We start from the raw sequence: 17,630 nt of genomic DNA, 5'->3' as shown, positions 1-17,630 counted from the left end.
GCTTGGGATTCTCTCTCTTCCTCTCCCTCTGCCCCTCCCCTGCTCACATGCTCTCGATCTGTCTCTCTCTCCCTCTCTCAAAATAAACAAACAAAACCAAACAAGAAACAGAAACAGAAACAAAAAAACCTGCCTCCTCATCTGATCTCTCCCTGCTGCCTCCTTGGGCTCCACCCCACTGTTTGTCTGGTTGCCCAGGGCAGAGTCCTGGTCTGACAGCACTGCTCTCCGCCTCATCCTCCACCCCCACTGCCTGTTAACGGTTAGTATCGTCAGACTCTCATTTCCTTTTCTTGATCTCCATCTCCACTTTCATCACCTGAATTCACACTCCCCTCCCCTCTCATCCAGCGTGTGTTACAGCTCTGTGACCGGTCTCCCTGCCTCTCGTCTTCTCCCTCCTGTCTAGGAACATGCTCTAGAAAAATGGTATTTTTGAAAGCAGAACTCTTCATGCCTTTCTCTAGCTAACAACCCTTCCATGGCTTTTTCTTGTTGCAGTGATGCAGACTTCTCCGCGTAAGTAGCGTGTTCATCTGGAGCTGCCTTTTTCTGCTGCGCGGGACTCATCCTTTGCCACTCGCTTTCTCACCTCTGGGTGCTAGCACTCAGTCCTCTGCCGGCATGTGCACAGAATGCCTCTCTGTAGCCCGGTCCTGGGGCTCCCTGCCTCTCACCTGGTGAGCTCCTACTCATCCGTAGGGCCCCAGAGTAGTCAGCATCTCCACAGCAAGCCTCTTCTGGCCCTCAGAGCCTGTTCCGTCTAAAGGCAAATGTCCTTGTGTCCTGTGATTCCTCTGTGTGAACACGCCTTGCATCTTATCATAGCTCCTTAATGTCTCGTTTGCTGCTGTATCCTCAGTGCCAAGGATAGGTGTTCAGTAAATACTTGTCTAACTTCATTTCCTGAAAATCAGCTTGTTAAAGGTTTAGGTCAGTGACGCGTGAAGTTGGAGTATACACTCGTACCAGTATGATGAGTTTCCCATGTGAAATTTCTTGGTTGTTTAAATTGTTACTGATACTTGGAGGGGGTCCCGGGTGGCTCAGTCGGTTGAGCGTCTGACTTCGGCCCAGGTCATGATCTCACAGTTCCTGAGTTCAAGCCCCGCATCGGGCTCTGTGCTGACAGCTCAGAGCCTGGAGCCTGCTTCGGATTCTGTGTCTCCCTCTCTCTCTGCCCCTCCCAAGCTCGTGCTCTGTCTCTGTGTGTCTTAAAAATAAATAAAACATTTAAAAAATAAATAAATAAATTGTTACTGATACTAAATTTGCCATTTTTATTTTATTCTTAAAAATGTTTTAATATTTCTTTTTTTCATTTTTGAGAGAGAGAGAGAGACAGAGTCAGAGTCAGAGTGCAGGCGGGGGAGGGGCAAAGAGAGAAGGAGACACAGAATCCGAAACAGGTTCCGGGCTCTGAGCTGTCAGCACAGCTCGAACTCACGAACCGTGAGATCATGACCTGAGCCGAAGTCAGACACTTAACCAGCTGAGCCACCCAGGCACCCCTAAATTTGCCATTTTTAGCATTCTACATGAAATTCGCCACTTTTAGCTTTCTCAGCATTCCGTGTTTTAAAAAATTTCAATATATCTTAAAGCCACATTCTTTGGGAAGATTTGAAAATTCTATTTAAAAATTAAATGTTTACAAAATAGTATACTTGAAATAGGTGCAACTTCTTGCATGTCAGTCATACCTCAGTTAAGATGCTTAAGAGTTATTTAAGCGATAGCTACAAAAATATTTTTCAAGGCCTAGGTTACCATCTGAAATAGAAGTTACGACCAGAAGTTTAGCCTGAACCTCAGGCTTTTTGCACTTGTAAATGTATGTGCAAACTATTTGGGTAGGAAAAATAACAAAAATACACTTTTGTGTACAGAATACATTTTAGTGTCCGTAGTATAGTTGGTGTGTTGAAGACTAAAAAAAATGTAGGGGCGCCTGGGTGGCACCGTCGGTTAAGTGTCCGACTTCAGCCAGGTCACGATCTCGCGGTCCGGGAGTTCGAGCCCCACGTCAGGCTCTGGGCTGATGGCTCAGAGCCTGGAGCCTGTTTCTGATTCTGTGTCTCCCTCTCTCCCTGCCCCTCCCCCGCTCATGCTGTCTCTCTCTGTCCCAAAAATAAATAAAAAACGTTGAAAAAAAAATAAAAAAAAAAAAGACTAAAAAAAAGTAGAGGGAGCATATCCTTTTTTTTATTAATGCTTTGGGGAGAAAGAGGTCCTGTTCTTTATAGTCATTTTACTCAACCTCTTAAGAGTTTGCAATTATAGGATTGTGAAGTTGGTAAAGATGTCTAAATGTGAAAAGTTCTTATATTGAACCATTATGAGGAAAAAATTAGAGTAGTTTTTGTTTAATTTTGTCAGTGCTGCTCAGTCTTATGTGATGTACTCATACTGGTCATGCTAAAAATAAATGTTGCTAGGAGATTTAGAAATAATAAAGGATATGGGGTGCCTGAGTGGATCAGTCAGTTAAGCATCTAACTCTTAATCTCAGCTCAGGTCTTGATCTCTGGGTTGTGAGTTCAAGCCCTGCGTTGAGATCCACGCCCAGTGTGGAACCTACTTTAAAAAAAAAAAAAAAAGAACAGTGAATATGATTTATGGTTGATCAGATATGACCATCTTTGGCATCTGGTTTCAAATCTAGTACATGACCACACACAGAAATGATCATCAAACAGTGCACTGCGTGGGTGGTGTCTCATTTCTCCTTTGAAGAGGGTCGCAGACGGGTAGAACGGGAGGATCCCATAGATCTGGTGTGTTCCTTTCGGCAAGAAATTCTACAGACTGTTCCATATAGTAAAGACACGAAGAAATGGGACTCAAGGTTCAATTGGCTTTTTGTAGCTGTTGGAACAGCACTTGATATCAGGAGCACCCTTTGCATCGACGGCCTTCCAGGGGGTGCTTTTAGTGAGATATCTCTGGGTCTCCGTTGTTAGCCTTGCTGTTCAGACTCACAGATGACACAGAGTTTGGATGGACAGCTGCTACTTCAGTGACGGAATCTAGATTCAAGATGCTGTTTTTAGGCTAAAACAGTAACCTCAGTGAGAATATAGAAGGGCAAGATGTGAGGTGGGTCTTTAAATAAAACCACAAGGTTACAGTATGAAGAAGATCTGATTTGAGTCAAACAAACAAACAAAAAATACGGGAAGTGAGCCTATTTCATCAGAGGCTTGGATCTTCCTACTTGGGGTGGTACTCGAGTTAAGCTTGATTTTGATCGTCCCGGGCTCACCGTCACCAGAAGCACTGAGAGTCCTCCGTCGGGTTCCCTGTGACGGGAGGAGCGGCCGTGGGAATCGTGGTCCAGGAGAAAAGCTGTGAGGAGGGCGGTGAGTCCTGATGCTTGTCTTCACATACTTGAAACGCTGCTACAAGAAATAGCTAATGTTTGTTCCGAAGAGAAGATCTAGGAGCCGTAGACCCATTCGACCTAAAGAGGGCCTGGCTGGCGGTTAGTTGTCTGAATCCAGAAATCTTTCATTCTCTGTGTTGGGTGTGTTCGTCCTGACTTTTGTAATCTGTTAGTGAGGAGCGGCTAAAAAAAGGAAACGTTCAGGATGAAAATGTCGACCAAGAAGTTGACTCTGTTCAGCGTAATGATACACTCTCCACCTGAACTTTCTAAAATGAGGATCCGTTTGTCATGTTTATTGAAAGAGGAAAACTGTTTTCTAACCTTTGGCGTTTGTGTAGAGTCAAGCCTGAGCTACTGGTACGAGTGATGAATTCTCAGTTTTCTTTCCTCAATTTTTTAATTTCCATTTTCTCAACGATAGTTTCATTTCTTTAACTTTGGGGGATTACTCAAAGCAAAATAAGATGCGTAACCGACAGAAAGAAGACTCACAGAATGGAGCTCAGTGGAAACTCATTTTATCAGCTGTGTGACCTTACACAACTGACTGAAACACTGAGTGCAGGTCTTCTCCACCACAAGGCAGACAGTGACCTTAGAGCTTGTGATGAGGAATAAATGAGGTCGTACACGTGGAAGCACCTGGCAGACAGGAAGTACTCAGGACCCGTCGTTATTAATAAATTATGCCGCAGAAGAAACTATCCTGTCACCACTTTTGCACCCGACGTTGTGAATCTGCCCCCTCCTTTCTCCGCCCTCCCTCTCCAAGCTGTTGGCAATTTTAGTAAAATTTAACATTTGTGGACATGTTCCTTGAGACCTGTTTCCCGGGAGGAGCAAAAGCTTGTAAAGGGACATTTTTAGGGGCACCTGGGTGGCTCAGTCAGTTGAGCGTTGACTCTTGATGTCGGCTCAGGTCATGACCTTGAGGTGGGGAGATCGAGCCCCGTGTCAGGCTCTGCACTGAGTGTGGAGCCTGCTTAAGATTCTCTCTCTGTGTCCCTCTACCTTTCCCCTGCTCACGCTGTCTCTACAAAAAATAATTTAAAAATTTTTTTAAAGAAAAAGACATTTTTAAAGCTTTATTGTTGTTTTATATTCCTCTATCTTAATTTCTTTTTGCCATTGTTACTGTGGTCAGATAATTTGCTGCTGCGGGCGAAATGGTCTTCAGGTTTCTTGCAAAGGCAGGAAGGGGTTAAAGCGAAGGGCGCTGCTTTGCCACCACCCACGCTATGTTAACGAGAATTATGTTAACGAGAATCGAGAATCGCTGGTTGGTTGCCAGGCCCAGGCCTTCCTCTGTGCTTTTTTTCACCTTCTTGGAACCTCTAAAGTCAGAGAAATGCCTGGGTGGAGGGGTTGGGGGGAGGGACGGTAGGCCTCCCTGGACCTGTAGTGCTCAGAGACCTAAGTTAAAATTAAAAAGGAAGTCCCACATGGAAACAGTGACTGTGCAGCCACTGTAATTAATTTCCTCCTTTCTCCTCTCAGTCAAGCAACCATCATACATGAAACAGTCTCTTATTCTAAGCAGACTCAAATTGTCCCAGTGGAGGTGAAGTATTTTAGCTGTATTCTAGTCACTTTTGCCACCATCAGACGTGTAACTCTGGATGACTCACTATTTTTAAGTTGATGAAATCACAGATAAATGAAAATTAACTGTGGTAGACCTTTCCTTCTGATTTCATGTGAAAGTGGAGGAGGAAAATACAATGATGCAAAAACACACTACATGTTTTCTACAACGGATTTTGAGAGAATTTCTCAATTCCCTTTTCTCCTCTGAATCTACCCACATCCTATGAGCCGTGTGGCAGGTGATAAAGATTTCTTAGTCTCAGACTGACCATATCCGACCAAGAAGGAACTCCAGATAGTGTCCAACCCCTTTGTTTTTCAGTTCTGGAAACCTAAGCCCAGAGAGTCCGGCTAATTCTGCCAGTCGCTCAGTGAGACCATGGCACACCTAGGATAGAAGGAGCCCTTGGTTTCCACCCTGGTTCCTTGTGTTCCCTGCAGGGACGGAATCCATCATTGAGGGGTTACTTAGCCAGCGTCCAGTCGCGTGCTGCTGCTGTTCCCTTTGGGGTTACAGGGAAAATACTTAGTAGTAGTGGACTCTCCCCAGCCCCCTCCCTGCAGTGCTTCCTGGCTTTCGGTGTTCTCTTTGGGACTTCGGCATACCCACTAGATGGTGTCCTAATTCAGAAACTTGACTGTGGGACTCGAGACTGGATTCTGCCCTAACTAAACAAAAGGAGCCAAAGAGAGTTGCCCCAGAAGAATTGCTTAAATAATTTGGGTAAGTTGTTAGATCTTATAATTAAATAAATCAAGAGAAAATTTAATTCACGAACAGAAATGCTGTAGTTAAATTTAAATGCAGAAAATATTTTTCTACTTCCTCTTCTGGAATCTTGAAGAACATATGTTGGGCCTGTGGTATGAACAGAGTAAAAGCAGTGGTTGCTTCTGTTGAAGAATTTGGGACTCCTTTTGTGGATAGAGAGTGGGACAGAGGATGCAGAGACAAGGGAGATACAATTAATCTTGTAAATAACCACTACCCTAAGGGGCTATAAATAATAAACATATTTTACTACAAGTTTCCAAAATTAAAGGAAAGGGGAAATTTTCTCAAAACAAAAATTCGTAGCTGGGGCGCCTGGGTGGCTCAGTTGGTTAAGTGTCCGACTTTGGCTTAGGTCATGATCTCATGGTTCATGAGCCCGAGCCCCTCATCAGGCTCTGTGCAGACAGCTTAGAACCTGGAGCCTGCTTCCGATTCTGTCTCCCTTTCTGCCCCTCCCCTGCTCATGCTCGCATGTTCTCTTGTGTGCTCGCTCGCTCGCTCTCTCTCTCAAAAATAAAGAAACATTAAAAAAAATTCATAGCTCTCAGCTCTGGTTTGAATATAAAATGATTGGTTTGGTTGCTGTGTTTCAAAATCCTAACAGAATAACTGCTCCGTGGTTCCAGATGTTTTTGATAGAAACTTGGAATTGTCACAGCAGCAGCCAAAGCCCAGGACCGCAGACTGTGTTCTGTGGAAAGTGCTGAACAGATCCAGAGGGGGAAGCAAAGGAGACCTTTTTTCCCCCACCCAGAGCATTTGTTCTACAAGAAAGAACAGAGTACTATAAGGAAGATTCCAAACCTTTGTGGGGTGGGGGGGAGGCTTTTGTGTGCAGACAGAGTAGGAAGAAGCCTAGGTTTGCAGCCTGTGGCACAAAGTCAGCAGATCGTCGGAAATAAAATAGTTTAATCTATAGGTCCCACAACATTTCAGACAGCTACGTTATTTTGAAACCGGTTTCTCTCTAATTATATACACTTGTTGAGGGCAGAGACCTTGCTGTTTGTTTGCCTCACTGCAAGGCACAAAATGTCCGTTAAGGCAATAGAGATTATCTCCGTTTCAGTCAGTAGTTAGACGATGTTGGGACTCAGGAGGCTGTATGGTGATTAAAGCCTCTCTGATCCCTTGAGAGATGCCTGGGAACCTTGGAAGCAGGAAACATTCGATTCTAATTAAAACAGAAGGGAGTGGCAGGAGGAATAAACCACGTTGAGGACAGAGGGGAGCCGGCCCTGTGTTCAGACGGGGAGGAGGGGGAGTTCAGAGTTACAGCTTGATGAAAGTTCCCACAGAAAAGGTGATACACTAGCAGCTTTCCCACACGTGGCAGCCCGAAGGGTCTTCCGATACGTGCTCTGCACCAGAGTGTCCGAGTATTTGTAAAGAAAGCCCTTTTGGGTGAGTCTGAGCAGGAACTTTAGTTGGAACTTTTTAAGCTGTCTCTGCTGATCCTGTTTCTACTGTTCTCCATCCTACTCTAATGAAAAGCAACATCTGTTTCACTGTTCTTGTTGGTAGCATCACAGAACTCCGGGCTCACTGGGGGCCTGTGGGGAAGAGGCGGCCGTCCACCTGCGTGCCTTGGGTGACCCCGTGAGGGGTGGGGACCTGGGCTCTGGTCAGTCACAGCTGGACTGCAGTGCAGTCCTAGGCGAGGAAAACACTGGCTTTCTCGTGAAGTTTGCTGCGTTTCCCTCCTTTGGGCTGGTTAGCAACGAGACCGCCTGGCCCGAGGAAGTGGTGACTCATCAGACCTTCTACACCCCCTTTGTAACTCCTGAAAAACCTTGTCACCAACTCCGGTTGCAATACTGACAGAAACTTAAGCACTAAATCTCTTTTCTTCCTTTCTCTTGTGGTGTCTGCACCCCCTCACTCACACTCTCCAGGTCTGGCCACGACTTCCCTGGCCCTTGGAGGAAAAGGGTGGCAGCCTAACGCTCTTACAAGGAGATTTTCTTATCCTTGCCTTTCCCCACTCTTTTCCCCCTTTTTGCTTCTTTCACTTCCTTCTTTTTTCCCTCCCAGATCATTCACCAACCAAATGAGAGAGTGTCTGAAGTCAGGACGAGTTCTGGTGTAGGCCTGTCTCCCCAACCCCGGTTGTTGCGGGGGGGGGGGGGGGGGAGGTGGTGGCTCAGTAAGAAAACAGGCAGATGAAGTGACAGCCTCATGCGGAGAAAGTATTGGCACGGGTACCTGTTCACTCTGCTCCTTCCTTCTCTCCTGAATTCTCTTTAAGGCCCCTCCCATCACTCACGTTCTCCCCACCCGCATCCCCCCTGCAAAAAAGCAAAAGACTGAACTCTTGCTTTTTAAACCCCGTCAGCCACTTTTGTAGCCACTTTGGATCCCAGAGGCACAGCCCGAGATCCTCGGCTGACATTTTTCTCACATGAAATCACTGGTTTGCATCTGGCAGGGAGCTGCGGTGCGCGCCTTGGGCAGTTTGAATTTGCTGTCGTTCGTGGAATAGAGGAGTGTGTTGTACTCGCTCGTGATGTTTGGGACGGCCGCCTCCCCCCTTCATCGTGTTCCGGCTCGGACATCAGAGCGTTCGAGGTGCACCGTGCGATGCCTGACAGAGCCGTTTTCATAGGGGACGGTGTGGGGAGGAGGGGGGGGAGGAGGGGGGAGCAGGAGCAGCAGGAAGTGGGTTGGAAAAGGAAGCCTTGTTTTTCTCTTCTTCGTCTGTGGATGAATCATGTTCCCACCACTGCAATTAGGTTTTCAAACCTCCAAGGCTGCTGGTTGTGGAGCCGAAAGGGCAAGTAGTGACGTTCCGAGGGTGAGGGAAAGAGGGGGGCTGGGGTAGGGGAGGGCCAGCGCCCAAGAAGGGAGGAGGGAGTAGAGGAGGAGTGGTCTTTCTCTTCTCCTTCTCCTCTGCTGTCAGTGGATATTCTCAGCTGAAATCAGAACCAAGCCCTACTGCCCGGTGAGCAACAGGCTGACTAAAGACTCGACTCTGAACAGAATCTCCAAGCGTCTACTTTTGTTTTTGTTTTTTCCCCTATAAAGGAAAATTGATTTTCCTTGTCTTTTTTTTTGTTTTTTTTCCCTTAACAGAAGTTAACGAGAGAATGAGAATGTTTTCATGGCATCCCTTTGAAGTAGAGTTGTCTTACCTTTTCCTCTCTTTCTCTTTTCCTGATAAAGTACATACTGGATTTTTATTGCCTGCTTTGGGTTTTTCCCCCACGTGTGTCAGCCATTATGCATAGCCGGTTCATCCTTAATTTTCCTGCTGGAGTGATCGCCAGTGATGGGAACGGTGTGTACTTGTCTTTCACTCAAGATCTGCCTAAAGCACGGCATCAGGAGGCTGTTGTTTATATTATGAATTATAAATTTATCATCCCAGCTCTCTGAAGTTGCCAGAAAGTTCTCCGTCAGTTCAAGGAATTGGATTCTGCTTGGTTTCTTTTTAATCATTTTTTGACCCTGTGAGGGTTTTGTAGAGAGAGGAGTCTGGAAGGCACAGATCTCCAGCTCAGCGTGAGAAATCTGGAACTCGACTTGGGGGAGTGCACTGGTCCCGCAGGTTAGCAGTGGGTACGTCTCCTACATTTTGTTTCCTCTCCTCTGCATTTGGACAAAAATGTATGAACGGCACAAGAGGCGCTACAGCCTGTGTGACATCTCCAAGGTGGACAGGACTGTGGACGTGGTGCTGCTGAAGGTAAGGGGCCACACTGCAGACGTTCCAGAGCTCTCAGGCCCCTTCATCTCTGTGAACCCAGTAGCTGAGTCCCTAGCCTCCCTGTACTGGGAGAAAGGCTGAGAAGGTTGTGGGGAAAGTAGGGGGTGGAGGGGTGAGGCTGCTGATTTTAAGGTTCTTAAGAGACAGATACTGGGAGGGGCTTAAGAATCATCATTGAACCACTTACTTTGGAAATGTCATTTTGCTTGCTTTAAAATGCATTCTTAAGCTGAGCAGAACCTCGTATTCTTGAAAACCAGAGAGGAAGAAATTCACCTTCAGAGCTGCTCTTCCCTGAGATATCTCTGTGTCCGTCTCTGTCCCTGTGATCCCCGTCTCCTCACCTTCCCCTGCTCCAGCCCCATCTGTCTGATATCACTCTCTGTTGGTCTCCTTTTCTGCTTCTTAGTGTGTGTATCTCTCTCTCTCTCTCTGTCTCTCTGTCTTTTTCTCGCTCTCTGAGTCTCTCTTAACTGTTAGTCTACTGTCTCTTGCAACTCTTTAGGGGCAAGATAGACATTATTTCCTTTGCAAGGGTCTCCAGCCTATTTATTGCAGTTGCAGAGTAGTGCTTCTGGCTTGGTTTGACTGCTTTTTTTTTTTTTTTTTTTTTTTTTTTTTTTACTGACTTTCTTGATAGCTGTATTTGTTTTCTCGGTGTCAGTGATGTTGGGTGTCAGAGCAGGATGGGGGTGGAGACTCTGCAGAGCTAATTGCTCACAGAAGGCATCCTTGCCTCTAAAATTAGTAAGGACTCCTCCAGCCATAAGATGGGAGTCTGGGAATGTCGGATGACTCAAGGAGCACTTTTTGGAAGTTTAGCAGTTTTCTGGCAAAGGCAGGGGAAATTGGAAGCTAGCCAAACTGCTTCACAGATGCCAGAAGAGCCTCAGTACCTGAACTTGTGGCCCTATAAGCTAGCGGAGCACAGGCATGGTGTTATTTCCCTGGTCAAGGACATTTGGGAACTATGTTGCCGATTTATCAATTCAGTTTATGACTTGAGACTTCATAATATTTTTCCACTGGTCCATTGAGGCCGAGGAGAAGGCTAGAAGGTTTAGAAGGCTAGACCCGGAAGCCCATGGGTACCATGGCTGGACAAGGGGCCAGGTAGGAGTTGTGACTTGTGGTAGAGTGGTAGGAGTTGTGATTTGTGCTAGAGTGGTGTCGCCGTCCCTCCTAATTGCTGTCAGGTAGCTGTCTGACCTGCTCGGCCTAGACTGAGCACTGTTGGTAAGTTGGCATTTTGAACTGGTTCCAAGATACTGTTAATTTTAGTTTCTCCGAACTGTGATTACCTCTATGAAAGCACCGTGGTGCTTTAAGATTTTTGTCCTCATATATTTACGAGAGCCCAGTTTTTAGGACCTTTGTATGCTTGACTCTTGATTTTACCTGTCTGGGGGGAAAAGAAAGTAGGGAAAGAGGGAGGGAGCCTAGAAAATCTCAGTGTAGGCATCACAGAGAATATCGTGCATTTAAAATAAGGCTAAAATGTGTAGTACTGTATGCTCTGGCTGGGCATGAAAGTTTGTTGGCCTCAGAGATGCTGTAACAAAACATTTCCACGTACATTATTTCACGTGAGACTTAACTGCTCAGACAGCCACTGTCTCCCCCCCCCCCACCCCCCCACCATTCAGGTGAAGAGCTTAAGGGTTCTCTCGAGCCACAGTGAGGAATATGAAGTACTTGACTGACAAAGATGTGATTTTTTTTTTCACAAGGCCACAGATAATAAAGGACATAATTAGTTTTTTTAGATGAATCTGTTTGCATTCGTTGTTTTTTTTTTTTTTCCTTACCATGCTGCCAACTATATAATGAAAGAGTTTTAGTGGAGAAGACATCACTTCTCAGAAAATAGGCATTTATTACAAATAGGTAAACACTAGGAGTCCTAAAACTAGTGTGTTTAAAATAAGATGGCTAAGTTGTGTGTTAATCTCTTTGCTTTGGAAACAGACAAAGGTGACATCGTTGAGCGCTGTTAATGACCTGTTCAGTGCCAGTAGCAGCCCTAAGTCCAAGGGCCACACAGTTCTTTAAAATCCTCATATTGCTTCAAGACAGGCGATACATAGAGAAAAAAGTACAAATTATAAGTGATTTGACAGGAATAAGCAGCAGACTATGAAGGCCTATTTTCGATAGAAGATGTTTCTGAGGTGCTGACATTTAAAAAACTGATCTCCAGGGGCACCTCGGTGCCTTAGTCAGTTAAGCATCCGACTTCGGCTCAGGTCATCATCTCGCCATTCGTGAGTTCGAGCCCCACATCGGACTCTGTGCTGACAGCTCAGAGCCTGGAGCCTGCTTCGGATTCTGTGTCTCCCTCTCTCCCTGCGCCCCCCCCCCCCCCCCAGCTCATGCTCTGTCTGTCTGTCTGTCTCTCTCTCTCTCTCAAAAATAAACATTAAAAATTTTTTTTCTGACTTTAAAAAACTGATCTCCAGAGGATAGAAAGATGCTGGCTACACAAAGGGAAGGTGTTCCCAGAAAGAATGAACAGTAGATGCAAAGGCCCTGAGGCCTTCAGGAAAGAATTGGCAGGGCCAGTGCGTGGGGAGCCCTGAACAAGCAGAAGAGAGGTATCAGAAGAGTCATAAGTGGGACCTTAGGAAAGCAGGGCCTTGACAGCCATGAGGAGGAGGAGTTGGCTTTGTTTGGATAGGTCACTTCTCAAACTATGTTTTGAAGAGATCCCTCTGTCAGTGTGGGAATAAGTTAGGCTGCCATTATGGCAGCCCAGGCATGGTAACTTGGTTTTGTGGTCTGCACTGGGAAGAGGTGGATGGATAGGAGGAGATCCAGGCATTTAGTTTTTACATTCCTAGTGTTTGTCTGATTTTGCATATGGAAAAGCAGGTGGGGATGGTCCATAGTTCTCTGAAGGTCTCACAGTGCACGTGTGATAGGTGATGGGATGCAATCCCAGATCTGATCGTCAAGGCTGATGCTTTTTCTTGCTATCCGAGACCTCCTCCTCCAGTCAGCCAGTTCCTTTTGTTACACAAATACGTGAATCAGTTTTCATTTATAAATATGGATGTATTTTTTTCTATCTTAGATATTGTCCTAGAAGCTATCTCAATTGTTTCTTTCCCAGAGCAGGAATGCCTTCCTAGCACGGGCAGTGTCATGACCCTCTATTAATTAATTCTGTTGCACAATCTGTAGCAGATTTTTTTCCACAATTCTTTTTTTTTTTTTTTTTTTTTGTCATTTGGAAGTATTCTCCAATTATATTTTGAGCTTCAGTATTTTTTTTTTTTTAGTGTTTATTCATTTTTGAGAGACAGAGACAGAGCACGAACAAGGAAGGGACAGAGAGAGAGAGAGAGGGAGACACAGAATCAATCCAAAGCAGACTCCAGGCTCTGAGCTGTCAGCACAGAGCCCGATGTGGGGCTCGAACCCACGAACCCTGAGATCATGACCTGAGCTGAAGTCGGACGCTCAACCGACTGAGCCACCCAGGCTCCCTGAGCTTCAGTATTTTTAATCGGTGTTTTTAAAAAAATTATTATATTTGGGTGTATATGCCACTTTAGTTCTCAAGTGATCATGCATATGTTCTCACTCCACTTTTATCTATAGAAATTTGCTCTTTTATACAAATGCGTTTGCAGTTTTTTCATCTGCTCACTATATCTGAGCACTCAGAACAGTGTTGCTAATTCGTATTAAATGCTCAATAAGTCCGACTTCAGCCCAGGTCATGATCTCACGGTTCGTGGATTTGAGCCCCGTGTCAGGCTCTGTGCTGACAGCTCAGAGCCTGGAACCTGCTTTGGATTGTGTGTCTCCCTCTCTCTCAGCCCCTCCCCCACTCACACTCGGTCTCTCTCTCCTTCAAAAATAAATAAACATTAAAAAAATTTTTTTTAGATGCTCAATAAGTTTGTTCATTGAATGAATCCATCTTCTAAGATTTGTAAGTAAGGATTCCTATGCATCCCACAACGTAAGCTTGGGTTAATGTACTGAAAGGTTGACATAAGAACACAGAGGTATGACCGTAAATACAAAACGTAGCTCGTGAGCCTGCTGCTGTGAAATTGCACAGTTACAACTCCAGCCCCTCCTGCTGGTAAGTCGCTAGGTTAGCTTCCAAATTCTCATCCTGGGTGAGGTCCCCATGCTTTGTCTTACCCTGCACTCTGTCTGTTGGCTTCTTCAGTTTTATATAGTTGGTTTCATCGTAGCTCTTCTGTATCAAGGCCTTCCCTTAAGATTTCCCTAAAGCTGCATACATTGGTCTTTGTCCTCAGGTCAGCTCTTGCTTCCCACCATCAGCCTCCAACATCCCTGGAATCTTATCTCCTTTCTGAATTCTCTGCTAAATAGTAAGGTGCGTAAGTTAATAGTGTTCCTTAGTCACTTTCATCTCCGCCCCCCAGCCCAGTACACGCATACACATTGCTCTTCCTCGCCATTTGATATTCCCTTGAGTACTTCCTCTTGATGTGTGTATCTTCTGGCTCTTATGATAAGTGGTTGGTAACCATGAATCACATGCTCAGAATGGGATATGGAAGAATTTTATTGTTGGCAGAAACCCTCTGGTAGCAATGTGCCCATTTTTGTCAGCATCCTTCAGAAAGCTCGTATGGAACTCACAAGTTGGTGAAAGATAGAAATTTTCACCTCACGTAGTTCTGTAGCTAATTCATGGTGGGCATTCCTGAGACCAGTGTTAACACAAGAGGACACTACATATCTGAAACTTACGCAAAACTATCATACCGAAGAGAAGAGCGTCAGACTCCTGGAACGACTGCTAATAAGAACTGATTTTAGTCTAAGAGCTGTTTCTGTTTTACCAATTTTTATAACTTTGGGTACCTGGGAAGATATTGTCTGCTTAATAATAACAGGACTCTTCATGTTATTGATGCTTTTTTGAGAGCAGACTTTGTAGCTAGTAATTAAGAGTGTCAGGTGAACGCTTAGAAGATTTGCAACCGTGGTTTGTGTGCACTGAGTGAAAATATTTGTGGAGGAGGACACCCCCCCGTCCCTGTGATGTTTGGGCAGGCCACATGAGCTCGTTAGGTAAAGCTCAGAAGGAGTACTTGGACTTTAACTCTAGTGCCATTTTCCAGAGAAATACACATCCTTTGGAAGTTTGTTTTCTCTAAGACACTTCCACGGCCGCCTCAACGAAGATGTGGGGAGGCTGAGGACTGAGGACAACTACGTCTATCTGCTCCGTCGCAGTCTAATTCCTGGAAAGATTTTGACTCAAGCGTTGGCTTCCATGTCCGGATGGTGGGTTTTTGCTTCCTTTTGTTCAGCCTCGTCTCTCTGGCTGGGTCTCCTGAGACAGTTGAAAAGGAAGTCAATAGGAGCAGTGGCTGGGAAGGCTGGGTGTAACCATAAGCTGCGTTATTAGGATGTTCAGATATAAACAGTAGGAGAAACACTGCCAGAAACAAAAGGCAGTTCCCTGTCTGCTGGAAATATGTACAGCTCTATTTTCAGACTGATGGGAACATAACGTGGGTGCAGTTTAGATAATCACAAGGAGTCCCAGGCTTCGTGGCAGGAACAAAAACTTACCCAGATGGGTCTGACATTCCTTCTGAACTTCATTTTCCCGTGCTCCATATGCACAGTAGCTCACCAGAACTTTGGATGTTGAACACCCATAGTGTCCATGATCCTACGTATTATGGAGGTGCTATGGACAAAGGCCTAAGTTTGTTCTTTAGCTAAAGAATCATAAATGGAGTCAGAGCCAGAAAGTGGCTTTTTGGTAACTAATTCCTCCAAAAACATGAATATTTAATGGTAGAGTTTCTGTTTCCCTTATTTCCAGCCAAACACAATTTCTGAATGATCTTGAACTCCCCTCTCCTACCCATTCGGGCAGTTGCCAATCCTGCATTTTGCTCATACGAGCTCAAAGATGCCATAGGGCAAAATCTGGAGAGAGGGACTCATAATCATCTTTGTTTTTCTCTTAAAACTCAAATTATTAGTAGTCTCAACACTGTTGTTTCTTCCTTTTCTGTCTCCTAATTCTTCTAACAATCAGAATCTCGCCAAGCCTAGTCTCCACGCTGGCTAAGAAGAGTGTTAATAGTACAGAGAACCAACGTATCTGTTTATGTGAAAATCTCCATCTTGGAGGTCACCTCTTGGAAAAGAGACTAACAGGAGAACAGGTGTGTTACCATGTTTGTAGTCAGGGCTTGGTGATGTATCTGAAGGTCCATCTGAAGGCCTGTAGGAAGCACTCTGAAAATGTTTCAAATGTAGCCACGTGGTGTGGCCTTTAAGTTGGCTGTTGGTGTAAGTGAGAAAGAGACAGAGTTGTTGAAGAACAGAACCGAGACTAGGGCAGATTTATCTGTGACATCAGATTCTGAAACCCAGCAGAAGGAGGAGGAGATGTTTTGTAATCTGGTTTATATCTCCTAAGCGGTTGATCTCTGTAGTAAACGCCATGTGTTTCACACAAGAAGACGGTATGCTGGGTGCTGCTGTCACTGAATACGATGTGGTGGAAAATGCTGAGACATGTTTTGGCATTCTTTCCACACTCGGTGCGCATGGAGTTTGCCCTCTGGTTAGTGGCATTGACCATGATTGGTAGTATCTGGCCCAGAGTTCCAGCTCTGCCCCTCACTATGTGGGCCCCTTTGACCACTTTTCTCTGTTGCTGGCTGCACAGTCATTTTGTTTTATCATTGGGAGGCTACACGTAACATAAAATCTGCCACGTTTAGGTGCGCAGTTTGGTGGCCTGTCACGTTGTTGTGCACCCGTTCCCGCCAGCCATCTCCAGAACTTTCCCGTCTTTGCAAACAAACTCTCTACCCATTCACCAATAATTCCATGTTTCTCCCTCCCTGCCAGCCCCTGGAAACCACCATTCTATTTTTTTGTCTGTGAGTTCAACGACCCTGGTTACCTCATAGACATGGAATCACAGTGTTTGTCCTTTTCTGACTGGTTTATCTTACTGAGCGTACTGTCTTCAGGGTTCATCCATGCTGTAGCGTGTCGGGGTTCCCTTGCTTTTGAAGGCTGGGTGGTGGTGTTCCATGACGTGTGTAGGTCACATGTACGCATTCATCTGCGGATGGACATTCGTTGTTTCCACCTTTTGTCTGTCGTGAGTAATGCTGCTGCGGACACAGGCGTACAAATATCTGTCTGCGTCCCTGCTTTCGATTCTTTTCAGCATATACCCAGAGGTGGAATTGCTGGATTGTATAGCAATTCTCTGCTGAATTTTTGGAAGAACCACCACACTGTTGCACAGTGACTGCTGCGTTTGACATTCCCACCAGCAGCGCCCAGGGTTCCAGTTTCCCTGCACCCACACCCACACTTGTTATTTTCTCAGTGGCTCCTTGGGGGCGAGGAGGTGATAATAGCCATCCTAACGGGAGCGACGTAGCGTCTCATCATGGTTTTGACTTATGTGCATTTCCCTGGTGCACACTCACTTTTGGTGCTGGTGATGTTTGTAAGAGTTCAGAAGTAGCAGCTTTCCAAGCTGCTCCGTGCACACATGTGTGTCGTCCCACACGAAGGAACGCTGCCTTCGGAGTGTCTCCTCTCTGTCTGTGTTGGGCCTTGGCTCTCGTGCACATCTTCTCACCTGTTACCTCAGTGGCAAATGAAGCCAGCATCCAGCCTTTCTCTCGAGATCCCTAAACTTCTTCAACTATTTGAAAGGCGTCTGAACACCTCAGACTCAGCACAGCCAAATAGAACAGGCAGCAGCATCTTCCTGCCCGCTGGATTTCCCGCTGGTTAAATGGTGGGTTTGGGGCCCTCTGTCTTATTTCTGTGGATTCTGCCCTCCATGCCAGCTTTTTGCTCCTCTGCTTCTGTCTCCAGAGGGCATCTTCCCAGTCCGGGTGCACACTGCTGCTAGGCTAGGCCACAGGCTCCGCCTACCACCCCATTTTCTCCATGTTCTTTGAGAGCTATGTTCCTGGCACGGTACCGCTCTGCCTCCCCTGCTGATGTCGTTGGGGGGAGGGTCCGCCCTTGCTCGAGAACAAAGCCTGGTTCACTATGGCCCTATCTCCTGTTCACCTTTCCTCAGTTTATACTTCCGGGAACCTTTGGGCTTTCTGTGCTTCTCAGACATGTCTCAGGAAAAGGTCTGCATGCTGGGTTCCGAGGATATTCTCCAGAACCAATGA

The 17,630-nt window shown here is 45.8% G+C and overlaps 1 protein-coding gene across 23 annotated transcripts in view; it reads left to right on the top strand.

Annotated features, from left to right (window-relative positions):
- AKAP13 (A-kinase anchoring protein 13) overlaps positions 1-17,630 on the top strand; it is a 335,560-nt gene that overhangs the window by 206,833 nt on the left and 111,097 nt on the right. Inside the window, exon 1 of one of the 23 annotated variants that reach the window (XM_043554752.1) lies at positions 5,908-9,435. The exons of the other annotated variants lie outside the window; for them this stretch is intronic. Coding sequence (XP_043410687.1) covers positions 9,355-9,435 — 81 coding nt within the window. The 5' untranslated portion in view covers positions 5,908-9,354. Of the gene's footprint in view, positions 1-5,907; positions 9,436-17,630 lie in introns of those variants that run through there. 23 annotated transcript variants of the gene reach the window in all.

The sequence above is a fragment of the Prionailurus bengalensis genome, chromosome B3 (genome assembly GCF_016509475.1).
Source record: "Prionailurus bengalensis isolate Pbe53 chromosome B3, Fcat_Pben_1.1_paternal_pri, whole genome shotgun sequence".
Taxonomy (NCBI): Eukaryota; Metazoa; Chordata; class Mammalia; order Carnivora; family Felidae; genus Prionailurus; species Prionailurus bengalensis.
The sequence above is the reverse complement of the archived record's forward strand: the minus strand, read 5'-3'. Positions and strand labels throughout refer to the sequence as shown.